The 17,762-nt window shown below is 44.7% G+C and overlaps 1 protein-coding gene across 1 annotated transcript in view; it reads left to right on the top strand.

The window, feature by feature from the left end:
* LOC144502945 (clustered mitochondria protein homolog) overlaps positions 1-17,762 on the top strand; it is an 87,229-nt gene that overhangs the window by 59,341 nt on the left and 10,126 nt on the right. Inside the window, exons 16-22 of the mRNA XM_078227377.1 lie at positions 2,026-2,264; positions 3,643-3,727; positions 7,232-7,385; positions 8,440-8,579; positions 9,930-10,010; positions 11,320-11,445; positions 12,396-12,517. Of these exons, the coding sequence (XP_078083503.1) occupies positions 2,026-2,264; positions 3,643-3,727; positions 7,232-7,385; positions 8,440-8,579; positions 9,930-10,010; positions 11,320-11,445; positions 12,396-12,517 (947 nt within the window). The remainder of the gene's footprint in view (positions 1-2,025; positions 2,265-3,642; positions 3,728-7,231; positions 7,386-8,439; positions 8,580-9,929; positions 10,011-11,319; positions 11,446-12,395; positions 12,518-17,762) is intronic.

The following is a 17,762-nucleotide window of genomic DNA, read 5'->3' on the forward strand; positions in this document are numbered from 1 at the left end:
AGTGCTGAAATGAGCTGGTTTCGGTCAGTTTGGCAGTCGCGTTAAAATGGGCCTTGGTGAGGGGGAGGAAAACAGCCGGCATCACCGCCCCTGCTTACTATCCTTTAAACTTGTGCTGGAAAGTGCATGTGTGGGGAAAGAATCCGGGATTATGTAGTGACCTTCCAAAAACTCGAACCGCTTTCTTGCGGGTCGTCACCTTTGGGGAAGAAGGCAAGGAAATTCAAGATAACTAATAGAAATTTATGAAAATATCATGTGTCTGGCTGTTTTGATGAGATTCCAACCATTCTCCTCACTCGGCTCCCCAATCCTGCTGGTTGCTGGGTAACCTTTCATCGACATGTTGTATAATTATCTCTGTGTCCATATAATGAACTGAAGTGGAGCTCGGGAGAAATTGTGTGGATTGGATTTCAGTCCTGTATCTCCTCTGTTGCTCTTGGAAAATATTTTCCCCAAAACTATTGGGCTGAGTCTTAACTCCTGAAAACTGATCACCTCGGAGATTAAAATGCAAAAAAAAACCCAGGAACTGATCCCGGCAGTTTCTGGTCTTAACAGAGGTGGGGTGGAAGCTGGGGTTGGTCATTTAAATATTATAATGGGGCTGCCTGCCTCCATTTTAACAGCCATTCCATGTTGTAACCATAAGCAGCTGGGTTTCCTGCCTTCCATGCTCGTTGAGTGCCGCAGGGTTTTATTGATCCCTTTAATCACATTTAGGTTTGATGTTTTAAGTTTCCTTTATGCTTTATGCTTTGTGTTTTTTGTTTTGGGCAGTCCCTCCCTTTAAAAGACTGTCCCTTTTTACTTTGTCCCTCAGTTTATTTGATTTCCTAAAAAGATTGGCAACTGAGTTTCCCAAACCTTGGGAAACCTGGCACTTGAAATAAGTTGAGAAGGGCTGAATCCATAAGGCAAGTGCCTTTACAGCACTCCTTGTGGGCCAGGAACAACTTGAAGGTTTCATTCGAACATGCAAATCAGGAGCAGGAATAGGCCATTTGGTCCCTCAAACCTGTTCTGCTGTTCAATAAGATCATCGCTGATCTGTTTCCTCCAGGTTCACCAAGCTAGCTAGTAAACCTCCCAACACTACCGATCTGTCTGTTTGCTCCCCATTGTATCATTAGATCGGCCCACCACCACCTCTCCCGTTTGTGGGCAGGAATTCCACAGGAAACAATGTACAGGAACACTACAGTTACCTTCTGTGGGACATTTGCAAAATCTGTCCTTCTGGGATTCCCAACCTTGTGCGAGCCCCACCCACACACCACTCGCCTTCCTGATAAATTTCAAACCATATTTTCAGTGTCTGCTATTAGTGTTCTCTTTCAAGGTGGAAGGAGGCAGGTGGAATGGATATTTGGCAAACAACATCACTAAAATGCTTTTGAGAAGAGGCAGCACTACTTTGAAGTACCAATCCAGGAAAGCAGAATGGCGGGTCATGAATCTGGATGGCTGGATTCTTGGTGTCAGCCAGGTCACGATGGAGAAGCACAGGATGGAAATGACACACACTCACTGCGGGTAGAGTCACACCTCGGTGCATTCAACCTCCTAACAATGCAACTGAGCCGGGCAGGTTTGGCATCTCTTTACCTTCTCGGCTATGTCTGGTTGATGGACCAAAGGATCTCAAAGAAAGTAGAGACAGTCATAGGGAAAAGAAGGAAAATGTGAAAGGCAGGGTCAGTTGATTGTGTGGAGTTAAACCATACAACAACATTGAAGTTTATGTTGCTGTGTCCTTTCTCTCACTGACCCACACCAGTGATTAGACCCTGGGCTGAAACCCAATTATTCTACTCTATGTTATCATCAACTTGAACAGCTGCTTTTAAGAGGGAAAGATGCACCTGAACAAATACAATTTCAAGATCTGGTTTAGAATGTGGAACATATGCCTGCTCGCTTTTATAAGGGATTTATCTTGCTTCCTAAGTCTTGCCGGTTCTTCAGTTCTGATTTATTCTGATGCTACTCCGAATGTCTTATTTTAAATTTTTCTTCCAGGGTGTGGAGATATCAGCGCTCTCATCTGCCATTAGCCACTTCCTGAACTGCTTGCTGAGCTCCTACCCCAATCCTGTAGCACATTTGCTTCCAGATGAGCTTGTATCTCGCAGGAAAAAGAGCAAGCGGAAGTTACGGATCTCTGGGAATGACACCACGTGGGCCAGCCTGACCCCTGCGGAGCTGTGGAAACAGATCAACAGCGAGGCTGCTGAAAGCTTTGACTACACGTTGGCCTGGTGGGTAATTGCACTGGCTGTTGGCACCTTAGAACATGTTTATTTCTCAATCACTTCCTGCATCATCCATTGCCAATGTGGAAGGGATTCCTGCAGAGTCTTGTTTCTAGTCTTCTCAAGCACATTAATATGTGGAGGGGGACAGCTCCTGCTCCACTTTGGGAGGTGCAGAGTACTGGCCAGCATGGGTCCTGATATAATCATCATAGAATCCCTACAGTGCAGAAGGAGGCCATTTGGCCCATCGAGTCTGCACTGAATCTCCCAAAGAGCATGCCACCAAGGCCCACACCCCTGCCCTATCCCTGAAACCCCACACACTTCCCATGGCTAATCCACCTAACCTACATATCTTTGGACTGTGGGAGGAAACCGGAGCACCTGGAGGAAACCCATGCAGACACAGGGAGACCATGGATGCCTTGCTAGTCCACATGGACACGTGCAGGTTTCCACTTCAGGGTGGGTTGTTGAATATGCCATCCAGTTTGAGGTGGGCAGTGATGCAAACAACCATGTTGGATCTCCTGACCAGCTGGACACCCAAGTGATATTCTAAGGGGGAGAAGTCCTGGAGTAGTTGGTTAATTGCAGTAGATTTTGTCGATCAGTATGTTTCCAGCCCAATGAGCAAGGAAGAATTAGAAATGTAGAAAATAGGAGCATCCATTGTTGGATGTGGCTCTGGAGATTGAGGTGGATCAGGTGTCAGTTGGAGAATTTTAAGGGAATAGTGATGATCATATCATCAGGTTTAGGTCATAGAAAAGGACAAGGAGCTAAATACTAATCCTTCCCAATGTGGGTGTACGTGGACTGCGGTGGTTCAAGGCTCACCATCACCTTCTCAAGGGCAGAAAAATGCTGCCAACTACACCCACGCTCTGAAAATGTTTTAAAAAGGAAGTTGATGAGGGGAATCGTAGAATCCCACAGTGCAGAAGGAGGCCATTATGCCCATCAAGTCTGCATCGACCACAATCCCACTCACACTATCCCCTTAACCCCATCTATTTACCCTGCTAATCCCCCTAACACTAAGGGGCAATTTTAGCATGGCCAATCAACCTAACCAGCACATCTTTGGACTGTGGGAGGAAACCAGAGCATCTGGAGGAAACCCAAGCAGAGACTGGGAGAATGTGCAAATTCCGCACAGACAGTGACCCAAGGCCAGAATTGAACCCAGGTCCCTGGCACTATGGGGCTGCAGTGCTAACCACTATGTCACTGTGCTGCCACCCTGTGATGAGGGGAATGCTACTAGTGTGATGTATACAAAAGATGTCCGAAGTGCCACATATTCGACTTGTTGGCACACTTCCCTGACACACTCCTCTCACTGTTAGCTGATGTTTGTGTGATTGTTGTGTTTTAGTGATGGGGTTGATCAGGTGGTGGAGCGGTTTGGTCTGCAGAAGGTGTCCCTGCTGCGTGAGTTCTGCATAAAGGCTGGAATTCAGGTACTGCCACTCTTCCGCTCTATCTATACAGCACAGTGTGACCTGTCATTCTGTATGTCTGCTCCATTTACATGAAACTCTCTCAGCTGTACCAATGCTTTGCTTGAGTAGCTTCATTACACGGGCATTTCAGTGAATGGCAGTGAAGCTAATTTGTTTACAAATCCAATTTGCTGAGTAAAACCTGACAAGAGATGGAAAATTGATTAATGCTTTGAGAACTCAAATTTTGAATGACTTAATTGCAGCATTCCATTCCAGGACTCAGCCAGGACAAATCAGATAAGCTATATGATTTCTGGTTTGTGTTGTATTCACGCAAAAAAAAAGAAAGACTTGCATATAGCATCTATCACTACCTCGGGGAAATGCCAAATCATTTTAAAGCCAATGAGGCTTTTGGAAATAGAGTCACTATTGCAAGTCAGATTTATGACTGCCAATTTGAATGGAGCAAGGCCCCACTAACAGCGATGTGATAATATATTTTAGTGATGTTGATTTGAGGAATAAATTTTGGCTATCTTTGCTGGCGATAACCCCCCCAGATCATCTTCAAAATAGTATCTTGGCATCTTTTACCTGAGAGGACATGTAGATCCTTGGTTTAATATCTCATTTAAAAGTAAAACTGCAGCTCCAACAGTGTAGCAAGCTCTCAGTGTGGCAGTGGAGTGCCAGCCTATATTTTTACATTCAATGCACAACCTCAGAGTCAAGTGTGCTTTCAACTGAGCCATGGCTGAAACTATCAATTGGTCTCATCTGCAGTGTAAGTGGAGAGATGAGAGAAAATTAACCTGTTCCCACTTTCACTGCCTGTGGTCTATGTGTCCCTGTGCACACATTGATTGAGGACAGGGACAGGCTTGGATGTCAATTCCTTCCCACTCAGCTGTAGGCCTCACACATCAAGAATGCCACCTTGGGTGTGGAAGGCTGTTGCTGCTTGAGAAAGTTTGGGAGGAGAGATTTCCTCCATGCACTAGTTATTAAATCTCCCCATCCACTGCAGATAACGCATAGAGTGAACAAATGGAAACTAAGAGCAGGACTAGGCCATTTGGCCCTTCAAGCCTATTCCACCATTCATTTTAATCATGGCTGATCATCGAGTTCAATATCCTGATTCCCCATTACCCCCATATCCCTTGATCCCTTTAGTCCCTAGAGCTATATCTAATCGCTTCTTGAAATCAGACAATGTTTTGGCCTCAACTACATTCTGTGGTAGTGAATTCCACACACTCACCACCCTCTGGGTGAAGAAATTTCTCATCCCCTCAGTTCTAAAAGGTTTACCCCTTGTCCTCAAACTATGACTCCCTAGTTCTGGACTCCCCCACCATCGGGAACATTCTTTTTGAATCAACCCTGTCTAACCCTGTTAGAATTTTATAAGTTTCTATGAGATTCCCTCTCAATCTTCCAAACTCCAGCGAATATAATCCTAACCAATTTAGTCTGTCCTCATATATGACAGACCTGCCATCCCAGGAATCAGCCTGGTAAACCTTCGCTGCACTCTCTCTATAGCAAGGACATCCTTCCTCAGATACGGACACCAAAATTGCACACAAATACTCCAGGTGTGCCCTCACCAGTGCCCGGTAAAATTGCAGCAAAACATCCCTATAATCAAATCCTCTCGCTATGAAGGCAAATATACCATTTGCCTTTTTGCTGCTTCCTTACATTTGATGAATACAAGTTGCACTCTTGTGTATAGGGGAAGAAAAGAGAGAATAAATGTAGGTAAAAAGTGTTCTCAGGTGGAGCTATTTGGTTAGCAGCATACTGATGTACAGACTACTCCTGCTTACACAATCTAAAATTACTTAGTACTGGCTCAAAATATTTTTGGGCTTGTCCCATGGCTGGATTTGATTAGAGGTCATTGGGGTTCACGAGTCTGAGTTTTATTCCAACAACAATTTACATAGCACCGAAACGCACTAAAATACCCTACGATGCTTCACAGGAGTATTCTCAAAAATTCAGCAGCTGCAATTATATATGTTTGTGCTTCACTAATGGAATAAAAATCCACCCCAGCGCTGATTCAGCCAGCGATTAAGTTCTATTTTCAGCTAAACGTTTTTTGCTTTGCCCTGTGAGATTCCATAACATTTTACAGAACACGTCCTGCACGAGTGGGGTTTTTTTTCACAGTCTCTCAAATCAGCCACTTAGCACCAAGTGATGTCGGGAGGCCACCTGCTGTTCAAGGAGAGATTGGGATCATCCCGATCTATGAATGTAGGGTTAATTAATTAAAAAGTTAGCACATGTCAGTCAGGGTATAGGTGGACAAGGCAATTGGCCTCCCTGCATCTTGGGGTTGAGAATGGGGGTAAAATAGTCAATTGCTGTTTCAGATCTCTATCCACTTCCTTGATTTTAAAAATGTATTGTGTGAACATTTGGTAAAAGCGAACGTTCACTCGCTGTGACGTTTGCTCAGCTTGACTAGTCTGCTGACATTTAGATCTTGACTTGCTGGTGTAGACTACTTATGTTGGCAGTACAAATCAGGTGTCAATGGGATAGAAATTGGGCATCATTTACACTCGTTTTGCAGATGCAGTGGGATAGAAATAAAACAGCGTTCCTGCTCCTGATTATTATCCTTGCTGGATGGAAACTCCCCAACGCCTTTACTTTGAATGGTGGAGCAGGCTGAATGGCCTACTCCTGCTTCTTGTTTCCATGTAACTTGTTCTCTTTAAATTATGGGAACTTGAGGGAGAAACAAATTCTTGTATCTTCACCAGTCTCAGATAGATACTACAGGCCTCTTCCGGAGCTCTATACTGAAGTTGCAATTGTTGGTTTTTCAGCAAAGCAGCCAGCATAATTAAGGGCCCCACGCATCCCGGACATTCTCTCTTCCACCTTCTTCCATCGCGGAAAAAGATTCAAAAGTCTGAAGTCACGTACCAACTGACTCAAGAACGATTTCTTCCCTGCTGCCAACAGTCTTTTGAATGGACTTGCCTTGCATTAAGTTGATCTTTCTCTGCACCCTAGCTATGACTGTAACACTACATTCTGCACTCTCTCCTTTCCTTCTCTATGAACGGTATGTTTTGTTTGTCGAGCGTGCAAGAAACAATACTTTTCACTATATGCTAATACATGTGACAATAATAAATCAAATCCATTGAAGACATTGACATGTCACATTGCCAGTCACTTTAACAATTGTCTATTATTAATGTGTATCTTGACAATCGGGATGAGCAAGCTATCCTGATGTCACTTTGATGAGTTGGGGCTAATTCTGATTATGTCTTTGGCTGTGTATTTTCTAGCGAGGATAGTGATCGGGAGTATTCACAAAAGTTTCAGCAAGAGCACTTAAGTCAACTCCCCTGGCTGAAATCAGTTACCCAGAATAAATGAAGGATCAACGTGATATTGTCCTGTATGTGGGAGTCTGTGGTAACTATTTTGCTGATTTGTTGCAGCTTGTTCATTATATTCTTGAATATTTTCCCTCAGATTCTGCTGCGAGAATATAACTTTGACAGTCGCCACAAGCCCACCTTCACAGAGGACGACATTCTCAACTCCTTCCCTGTCTTCAAGCACATCATTGTGAAGGCAACAGATGCTGATCGAGTTTATAAGAATGCACAGACTACAATTCAGAAAGGTATGTTGTGCCAAGGGGTCAGTGTCTGTGTTGGTAGAACATTGTAAGAATTAAATAAAAACAAAAAATGCTGGAAAAACCCAGCAGGTCTGGCAGCATCTGTGGAGAGAGAAATATAATATTTCGAATCTGATATAATTCTTCTTTGGAGCCGAGTTTCACTCTCTACAGATTCTGCCAGACCTGCTGGGTTTTTTCAGCATTTTCTGTTTTTATTATGACTTGGTGACAGTGGACACAGAATCCCTACAGTGCAGAAGAAGGCCATTTGGCCCATTGAGCTTGCACTGACAACTATCCCACCCATGCCCTATCCCTGCAACCCCAAGTATTTATGCTGCTCATCCCCCTGATGCTAAGGGACAATTTAGCATGGCCAATCACCCATGCATCTTGGACACAGTCGCTGTTCAATAGGGAATATACTGACAAGGTGGGTAGATGGGACTGATCCCTGCAAAAGGGTCTGGTACAAAGTGACTAATAGCTTTCTCCTGCTCAGAATTCTTGCCCACTGAGGAAGCGGCCAAGCTACATGTTTCCTTCTCCTTTCCTATCAGTTTTCAATTTTGCAACACTTCCCTTCCGATCGGACAATCAAGAAAAACCAAAAGCCTCCCTGGTGGCAGGGAGCGGGGAGTTATGGTATGAATTTGTTCAAATCCGATGAGATTTGTTTGCCGCAATCTAAGTGCCTGGGGGAAGTACAACATGATGCGACTTGGCCACCGATGTTCCTGCTGCTTTTTCCAAAAGACACCAATTTTTGATGGACTTCAGATCCTGGGCCCCTGGTGATGCCTCTCTGAAGATATCCAATGATGAGAGCGATCAGGGGAAGAAATTACGGGTGGGATATTCTGGTCCTGCCCATCCCGAGACTGGAAATTCCTGTCCAAGGTCAATGGATCTTTCATGGTCTGTCAAATTTTCTGTCCCACCCGGGATGATTCCTGCGGGACTGGAGAATTTACCCCCATGTATGTGTTTTTTCTGCTTTCTTCTCTTCTCTCACTTGCAGTTCTGACTCGTGCTAATGTTTTTATATTTCCAGGAAACCTTAAGGAAGGTCTTGAGTTGCTCAATGAATCTTTGAACCTATTCAACAATGTGTATGGAGCCTTGCACCCTGACATCTGTGGTTGTATGAGTCTTCTGGCACGGGTCAATTATATTATGGATAATATTCCTGAGGTGAGCAATAGTTCCAGTTTTGGAGAGTGTGGGAAGACACCATTCCACACCATCAAGATAAGGTTGTTTTCCTAGAATGTTGGAATCTGATCTTACTAGGTCCGTGATGGGAGGTGCCCAGGGGAACTTTTAGCAGGGGGAGAATCTGATCCTGAAATTATCCTGGGCATGATTGTGTCTGTGAGGTGGTTGCATTGAGTGATGATTTCTAAACTGCCTCATTCTGCAAGTCACGCGCAGTATGCAACACTACACATTTCCACAATATACATGCATCTATGGCCACCTGAACTTTAAGCTAAGTGTCCAGACGCCCCACACACATGATTCATGAGGGAAGTAACAAATTGGTAAATTGAAATCCCTGTAGCTTTGCATTATTAGTTTTGTTACTGTTATATTTTCTGCTAGCCTCTTGTCATTAGTATTCGTGAGAGAAGAAAAGTTTATTTTTAATTTGAACATTGGGAGACAATGGCCCAGACCCTCTGGTCTCTGGATGGTATGAGACTGGATGGACCCTGGAGAAGGTGGTACATAACACCTTGGAGGTCCCAGCGCAAGGGTTCCTCAGGAATTGCCTGGTAAGTTTCAACTTCTGATGGACAATTTCCCTTCTCCCTAGGAACCTCCAAGAAAGTCTCCACCAACTCAGAGTTAGAGTTGTAGATGTCAGCGGGTTCCGACTCGCTTGCTGGATAGCTTCTCAAGAAATGCTGGGGACGGGGAGCTGGAGGATTTTGGCTCGGGGGGGTTGTTGAGAGAGTGGAGGGTCACGAGGAGTCGGAGGAGCGGGAGTCAGAGGGTCGGGTGAAGGAGGTCAAAGTGTCAGGGGATTTAGCTGTATAGTTGTCCAGGAGCTAGACATGGTTTATTTCAGTCTGGTATCTCTTTGGCAACTATCCAGGTAATGGAGTTGGAATCTGCCAGTCTCTGATTCAAGAATTGGAGACATTTTCGGAGGGTCCTGGGGAACTGGAGAATTGTCCATCATAAGTTGAAACTCCCCGGGCAATTCCTGCAAAATCCTCGCTTTAGGACGTCCAAGGGTCCAGTAATGCATCCTTTTGGGAGGTCCGATCTCTGGCTGCCCAAAATCTGAAAGACTTTGTATTCAATACAAATCTGATCCTCAAGTTGCAGCTACAGAAGCAACATCCATGGTGTCCTTCCAGAACTAACTAGCTCAACACAGTCACGTTTCGGGGTGACAAGTTAGTGTCAGTGAGCCAGTAGATTTTGATTCTTTTGAGATGGAGATGATCTCCCCCCCCCCCCCCCCCCCTCCGCCCCAAATGCTGCTGCTTCTCAATGTGATGCATGCTGATGTATTTTTCTGTTTTTATACAGGCTATAAGCAATCAGCAAAAAGCTGTAATAATCAGCGAGCGGATCCTTGGCTTTGACCATCCCAACACCATCCATGAATATGTGAGTAACATGTATTTTCCACCAGTCTTTCCCATCACTTTTCTCTCCTGTTTTAGCTTGAAGCCACCCACCTGTGCTGGAGAACACTTCCATATTCAAGTGCCCTTGGCACACTGCCTTTTTTTTGTGTTGGCAAGCTATTCCACCGTGATATGATCACAGCTGAGCTCAGTCCTGATAGCATCCATGTCCACACACATGCACAATTTTAACTAAATCGTGATCTGGAATGGGAACTCCTAGCAGTTGCTTTTGGCTAAGATCAAGTGTAGTATGGATCGGCTGCACTTGGTTGAGGTCATTAGGTTACACTGAAGCTTCATATGTTTCATATGAAGCAATTTTTAAAAGCGGCATCTCGGCCTTTTGGCTAAGATGCAAATGAGCTCAAGTCTTGGAGGAGGAACCTCCCCCTTCTCCAATCAGCTTGGCTCATGTAGATCAGGCCCAGGACAGGGTGGTTTGGTCGCTTGCCCTGTCTTGTCAGCCTGGATCTGAAATGTCTCAACTTGTTGAGACTCTGAATTGGATTTGATTTGATTGAATTGGAAAAGTATTAAAAAAAAACTCCTAGCAGTTGCCCCCTGCAAACCCTAACACCCTTGCTTACCACACTGAACTGAGCCAACTCAATGGAATGGAAATTGATCCTGGAACCTTTCTGATCCCTACAATAGTATTACTGGTGAAGTTACAAAACACATGTGATTGGGTTAGTGATTATCTATAATTCTCTTTCTCTGGGGGAATGCTGTATTTCCATTATCTTCAGAAAAAGACCGATTTATGCAATTAGGTGATCAGTTGAGATCACCAAAGATTGATCCGGACAATCTTCCCAGTGAAATTGTCAGGGACATGTTCATGTGATGATGCCAGTGAACCCCCCAAGAAACCGTCAAATAAGCTGTTCATTCAGACACCGACCTCCTATCAACAGTATCAGTTTCTCGTTACTTGCTGTTTGTCAACTTAATTCAGCCTCTGCCAATCACTGACTTGGAGGCAAGAGGCTCTGAAAGATGAAAGAACAATTACAAAGTAAATAACTGGAAAATTAAGCAATTAATATCTTTAGACGCCAGTAATTCACTGTTCTGAATGTCATAGCCAAACCTCATTATTATACACTCCATGGTTGAACCCTGTGTAATATCCCTGATCTGATCGATGCATTGCTGCATCTCCAGTAAGCTTCAGCATGGGGGTTCATTAATTTGGATTTGAAATGAGGAACTAATTCCTGCTTAGGTGTAGATTGAGGTGAAACGTTCTGCTCATCGCTGTCTTCCACTGTTTTCATTCACAGACTCTACTGGGACTCTACTGTTTTGCTAACAATCAGGTGTCAATAGCACTCAGGCTGCTATATCGCGCCCTCTACCTGATGCTCACCATCAGCGGAGAAGACCACCCACAAATAGCTGTTCTTGATGTAAGTATGTAAATGGCAGCTTTCCCTGGGGTAGAATGAGCTAAAGTAACATCCTCCCTGGTGTGTTTTCTTCTTGGGTGGGGGTATTGTAATAAGTTCGCAGAGGCAGTAGTCCCTTAATCGAAATCTCTTTATTCACAATTCCAACAGTGTTGTCAGTCAGCAGTCTACCTTCGGGGGTGGCAGAAGAACTGACACCCCCCAGTTATATACAAAGTAAAGTCTCCCTGATTGGTCCATCAATTGACCCTTTAGTTAGGGACATCTTTTTGTTTGCAACCAAATAAACAAAATCAACTTAACTTGGGGACAACTCAAAAAGGGCAGTTCCCTAAAAGGAGGGGAACTGCCCGAAACAAAAAAACAAAGTGGAAAGGAAGCTTAAAACATCAAATTAAAATGTGATTAAAGGGGTCAGTAATACACCCCAGTCTCTGTGGTGCCCAGCAGGCACAGAAGGCATCCACTGTGCACTTGGACACTGCATGCTCCCTCTCCAGGGACACCCGTTCGTGAATATAACTGCGGTAGAGAGGCAGACAGTCAGGTTGGATGACCCCCCCCTCGATCACCGGCTGGCTGGACCTGTAGATGGAAGGCCCCTTAATTAGGGAGTTCATATTCCAATAGACCAACTTCAATGGTCTGATTAAAGTCATTACAGGCATGTGTTGGGGGATGTGGGTTGTAAGCTAAAATTCAAAGATGGTGGTCACCTGAATTGGTCACCCACGCGTTGTAGCAACCTCATGACTGGAAATCAATGGGACTTGTATTTAAATATCATCTTTACTGTAGAAAAAATGTTCAAAGGCACTTCAGAGAATACAGTCCCCATTAATCATACCTGTAGCAGGAGGGAATGGGGGAACAGTAGAAGCTTCACCAGCTTAGAGGCGAGTTTCTCAGTGCAAAATTAACTTTATTTTTTTTGCTCCCCCTACCCACAGAGTAACATCGGCCTAATGCTCCAAGCTGCGCTGGATTGTGATCACTCCATTCGATTTTTGCAGAAATCTCTGGAATTAAACCTCAAGTATTATGGGCCCCAGGCTTTGGAGACTGCTCTGAGGTACAGCACTTGGCTCCTCCTGTATCTGATAAACTTGGCTGTGAATAGAATTAACAGGATACAAAGTGTCCCGTAATCTAGCAGATACCAAAATCAACTGTGAGCATGCCCGGTGATGGTTTTTGGGGGTGGGGGGGATGCTGGTGATGATCAGGAGTTGGGGGCCACAGTGCTCCGGAGGTGGGGCCTCCGGTGGTAACCAGGAGGGGCACAGATAGCTCAGTGATGGGGCGGGGTGATGACATTAATTTTTGTTCAGTGACCAGGACGTCCTTCCAATCGCAGTGGAGCTGGTTCCCAGCTCTAACCGTCCCTGCCTCACCAAATCATGCCCGCTCCTTTTCTTGGCAGTTAAAGTCACAAGGTCTGGAGCGAAAACTGGAGAGGCCCACACCAGTTTTATTTGTTAGAAATGACATTCTGCCAAATTCTCATAGGACTCTGTCCACCGTTGGAACCACTGATAAAATGTGGGGAATATGGCAAGACAGTTTGTACCGTGGGATAGTGACTAGATGATCTGTCTTTTAGTGATGTTGGTTGAGGAATTAATGTCGACCAGGACATGGTGCCATGGAGGGTGAGCAGGAATTAAAAGCTTGCATCTAAAATTTACCTGACCTGGGAATACTTGATGCTGACGTCTGAAAAGAGCAACGTCTATGTTGTTTGTGGGGCATAACATGGAGTTCACAGACTATAAATTAAATTGCAATGACCATTAATCTGCAAATATCACAAGCTCCTTCTCCGACAGGTCATAGTTTTAGGATTTACTTATCAACAGGGAAATAGTGTTACGGACGAACCTTTGTATACCTCCAGACTCGAGGAATTCTAAGATGGCAAACTGGAGTATGAGAAATGAGTACTAAGGCTTGTGGGCTGGCTTACAAGTGCCATAAAAAGTGTTCCACTGACATTCCTCTGATTTGAAAAATATAAAACTCTCAAACCATGTTTAAAGTTGTAAATAAATACTATTCTTTTTGCCCTGCCAGTTGCAGTGGTCCAATTGCTGATATATCTTAGAATCTGGTATTATATTGACGTGCCTTGATAGCGAACAGTTGGGGGTTTAGGCTGTTGAGTGTTCATTGTGATATCTTTGGCTGTTTCCATCTTTCTTGAAGCTTGTTTGTTTATTTGGCTCCTATTGCAATTATTCCAGTAAAAAATGCACTGAACCACGCACTTCCTTAAGTTGGCAATAGCTGTGATCGTGTCTGAAAATTCAGTGATATGAAACATACTGTGGGCAGGATTTTATGGCCTCTCTCGTCCCAAAACCATAACATCCTGCCCAAGGTCAATGGGCACTTCCGTTATCCACCCCTCACCGCTCTAGTTCTGTGGCAGGTGGTGGTGGGGGTGCAAAGTTCCGACCCATGTCTGATTTGAAATTTAAAAGGATGGTTCATCACAACATGTGACTTGTTTATGACTTGACCAGAACCAACCCCTCCCCCAAGTCTCACGTCTGACTCTGGATCAGAAGATTGTGTTCAAATCATGTTGGATTCAGGGGGATTTTCTGCAGCTCAGGTTCCAGAATTCTATGGGCAGCATGGTGGTTAATTCTGCTGCCTCACAGTGCCAGGGACCCAGGTTCAATTCCCGGCTTGGATCACCATCTGTGCAGAGTCTGCAAGTTCTCCCCGTGTCTGCATTTGTTTCCTCCAGGTGTTCCAGTTTCCTCCACAGTCCAAAAGATGTGCTGGTTAAGAACATAGAACATAGAACAGAGAACAGTACAGCACAGAACAGGCCCTTCGGCCCACGATGTTGTGCCGAGCTTTATCTGAAACCAAGATCAAGCTATCCCACTCCCTATCATCCTGGTGTGCTCCATGTGCCTATCCAATAACCGCTTAAATGTTTCTAAAGTGTCTGACTCCACTATCACTGCAGGCAGTCCATTCCACACCCCAACCACTCTCTGCGTAAAGAACCTACCTCTGATATCCGTCCTGTATCTCCCACCACGAACCCTATAGTTATGCCCCCTTGTAATAGCTCCATCCACCCGAGGAAATAGTCTTTGAACGTTCACTCTATCTATCCCCTTCATCATTTTATACACCTCTATTAAGTCTCCCCTCAGCCTCCTCCGCTCCAGAGAGAACAGCCCTAGCTCCCTCAACCTTTCCTCATATGACCTACCCTCCAAACCAGGCAGCATCCTGGTAAATCTCCTCTGCACTCTTTCCAGCGCTTCCACATCCTTCTTATAGTGAGGTGACCAGAACTGCACACAATATTCCAAATGTGGTCTCACCAAGGTCCTGTACAGTTGCAGCATAACCCCACGGCTCTTAAACTCCAACCCCCTGTTAATAAAAGCTAACACACTATAGGCCTTCTTCACAGCTCTATCCACTTGACTGGCAACCTTTAGAGATCTGTGGATATGGACCCCAAGATCTCTCTGTTCCTCCACAGTCTTCAGAACCCTACCTTTGACCCTGTAATCCACATTTAAATTTGTCCTACCAAAATGAATCACCTCACATTTATCAGGGTTAAACTCCATTTGCCATTTTTCAGCCCAGCTTTGCATCCTATCTATGTCTCTTTGCAGCCTACAACAGCCCTCCACCTCATCCACTACTCCACCAATCTTGGTGTCATCAGCAAATTTACTGATCCACCCTTCAGCCCCCTCCTCTAAGTCATTAATAAAAATCACAAAGAGCAGAGGACCAAGCACTGATCCCTGCGGCACACCGCTAGCAACCTGCCTCCAATCCGAAAATTTTCCATCGACCACCACCCTCTGTCTTCGGTCAGACAGCCAGTTACCTATCCAATCGGCCAACTTTCCCTCTATCCCACACCTCCCCACTTTCATCATAAGCCGACCATGGGGGACCTTATCAAACGCCTTACTAAAATCCATGTATATGACATCAACTGCCCTACCTTCATCAACACACTTAGTTACCTCCTCAAAAAATTCTATCAAATTTGTGAGGCACGACTTGCCCTTCACGAATCCGTGCTGACTACATAGAACATAGAACATTACAGCACAGAACAGGCCCTTCGGCCCACGATGTTGTGCCGACCTTCATCTGAAACCAAGATCAAGCTATCCCACTCCCTACCATCCTGGTGTGCTCCATGTGCCTATCCAATAACCGCTTAAATGTTCCTAAAGTGTCTGACTCCACTATCACTGCAGGCAGTCCATTCCACACCCCAACCACTCTCTGCGTGAAGAACCTACCTCTGATATCCTTCCTATATCTCCCACCATGAACCCTATAGTTATGCCCCCTTGTAATAGCTCCATCCAACCGAGGAAATAGTCTTTGAACGTTCACTCGATCTATCCCCTTCATCATTTTATAAACCTCTATTAAGTCTCCCCTCAATCTCCTCCGCTCCAGAGAGAACAGCCCCAGCTCCCTCAACCTTTCCTCATAAGACCGACACTCCAAACCAGGCAGCATCCTGGTAAATCTCCTCTGCACTCTTTCCAGCGCTTCCACATCCTTCTTATAGTGAGGTGACCAGAACTGCACGCAATATTCCAAATGCGGTCTCACCAAGGTCCTGTACAGTTGCAGCATAACCCCACGGCTCTTAAACTCCAACCCCCTGTTAATAAAAGCTAACACACTATATGCCTTCTTCACAGCTCTATCCACTTGACTGGCAACCTTTAGAGATCTGTGGATATGGACCCCAAGATCTCTCTGTTCCTCCACAGTCTTCAGAACCCTACCTTTGACCCTGTAATCCACATTTAAATTAGTCCTACCAAAATGAATCACCTCACATTTATCAGGGTTAAACTCCATTTGCCATTTTTCAGCCCAGCTTTGCATCCTATCTATGTCTCTTTGCAGCCTACAACAGCCCTCCACCTCATCCACTACTCCACCAATCTTGGTGTCATCAGCAAATTTACTGATCCACCCTTCAGCCCCCTCCTCTAAGTCATTAATAAAAATCACAAAGAGCAGAGGACCAAGCACCGATCCCTGCGGCACTCCGCTAGCAACCTGCCTCCAGTCCGAAAATTTTCCATCCACCACCACCCTCTGTCTTCGATCAGATAGCCAGTTACCTATCCAATCGGCCAACTTTCCCTCTATCCCACACCTCCTTACTTTCATCATAAGCCGACCATGGGGGACCTTATCAAACTATCTCGGATTAATCCGCATCTTTCTAAATGGTCGTAAATCCCATCCCTAAGGACCCTTTCCATCAATTTACCAACCACCGAAGTAAGACTAACCGGTCTATAATGGTTAGATGCATTGGCCATGCTAAATTCTCCCTCAGTGTACCCAAACAGGTGCCGGAGTGTGGCGATTAGGGGATTTTCATAATAACTTTGTTGCAGTGTTAATGTAAGCTTACTTGTGTCTAATAAATAAACTAACTTGCCAATCCCATCTGCGACCTCGTCTATAGGAGCCATTACAAAGTATGTTGCAAGGAAGTTCCACATTGCAAAGTCCACTTGCATCCCACTGTTATGGTTCAGGTCAGAAACAATGTTTTATGAAGCTCACCTGGATCATAAATTTTGCACCTTGAATTTAGCTCGGGTAAGCATGATGTGGTTTACCTCTGGTATGATTCAAATAACCCACTAGGGAGCTTTTATCAAACAAAGTGTATTTAAGAATATAGTTAACATATGTGGAAAGAAAATTAGCAATAACCTTTATCAATTACAAACCAAAACAACCCCAATAATGTATAACCCTTAACAAATACATCTAAGATGTTCCAATCAAAACCAAGCTTCCTTTAGACAAAATCTTTTAAGCAGGTTCAACACAGCAAAGTCTAATGCTCATGTGATACTGGAATTGAGTCCTTTGGATGATTTTTGTAGTTCTCTTGATAGACACAGAACAGTTTGAAGTTGGAACATCTTCCCAGACCAGGGAAACTCTCTGGTCAAGCCACCAACAGCAGATTTTCTACTCCCGGAAGGCAAGAAACTTGCTTTCAGCTAATCAGCAGAACTTCCAAAACCCAAGGGGAGAGAGAGACACTGCTTTCAGTCTGATGTCCACTCCCTTCTAAACACTGCTGCCAGCCAAAAACAGAAAATTAAACCTTGAATTTCCTAGGAAGGGGAATAAACCCGTCCGGAACCCATGACCTTTCTCCTAACAATGCAGGACCATAAAATAACCCAGAGTAAAAATAAATAACCCCCATTTAAGTCACTTAAGGAGCAATAAAAGGACTCATCGTAGACAGCCCGGCAACAATG

The sequence above is a fragment of the Mustelus asterias genome, chromosome 13 (assembly GCF_964213995.1).
Source record: "Mustelus asterias chromosome 13, sMusAst1.hap1.1, whole genome shotgun sequence".
Classification (NCBI taxonomy): domain Eukaryota; kingdom Metazoa; phylum Chordata; class Chondrichthyes; order Carcharhiniformes; family Triakidae; genus Mustelus; species Mustelus asterias.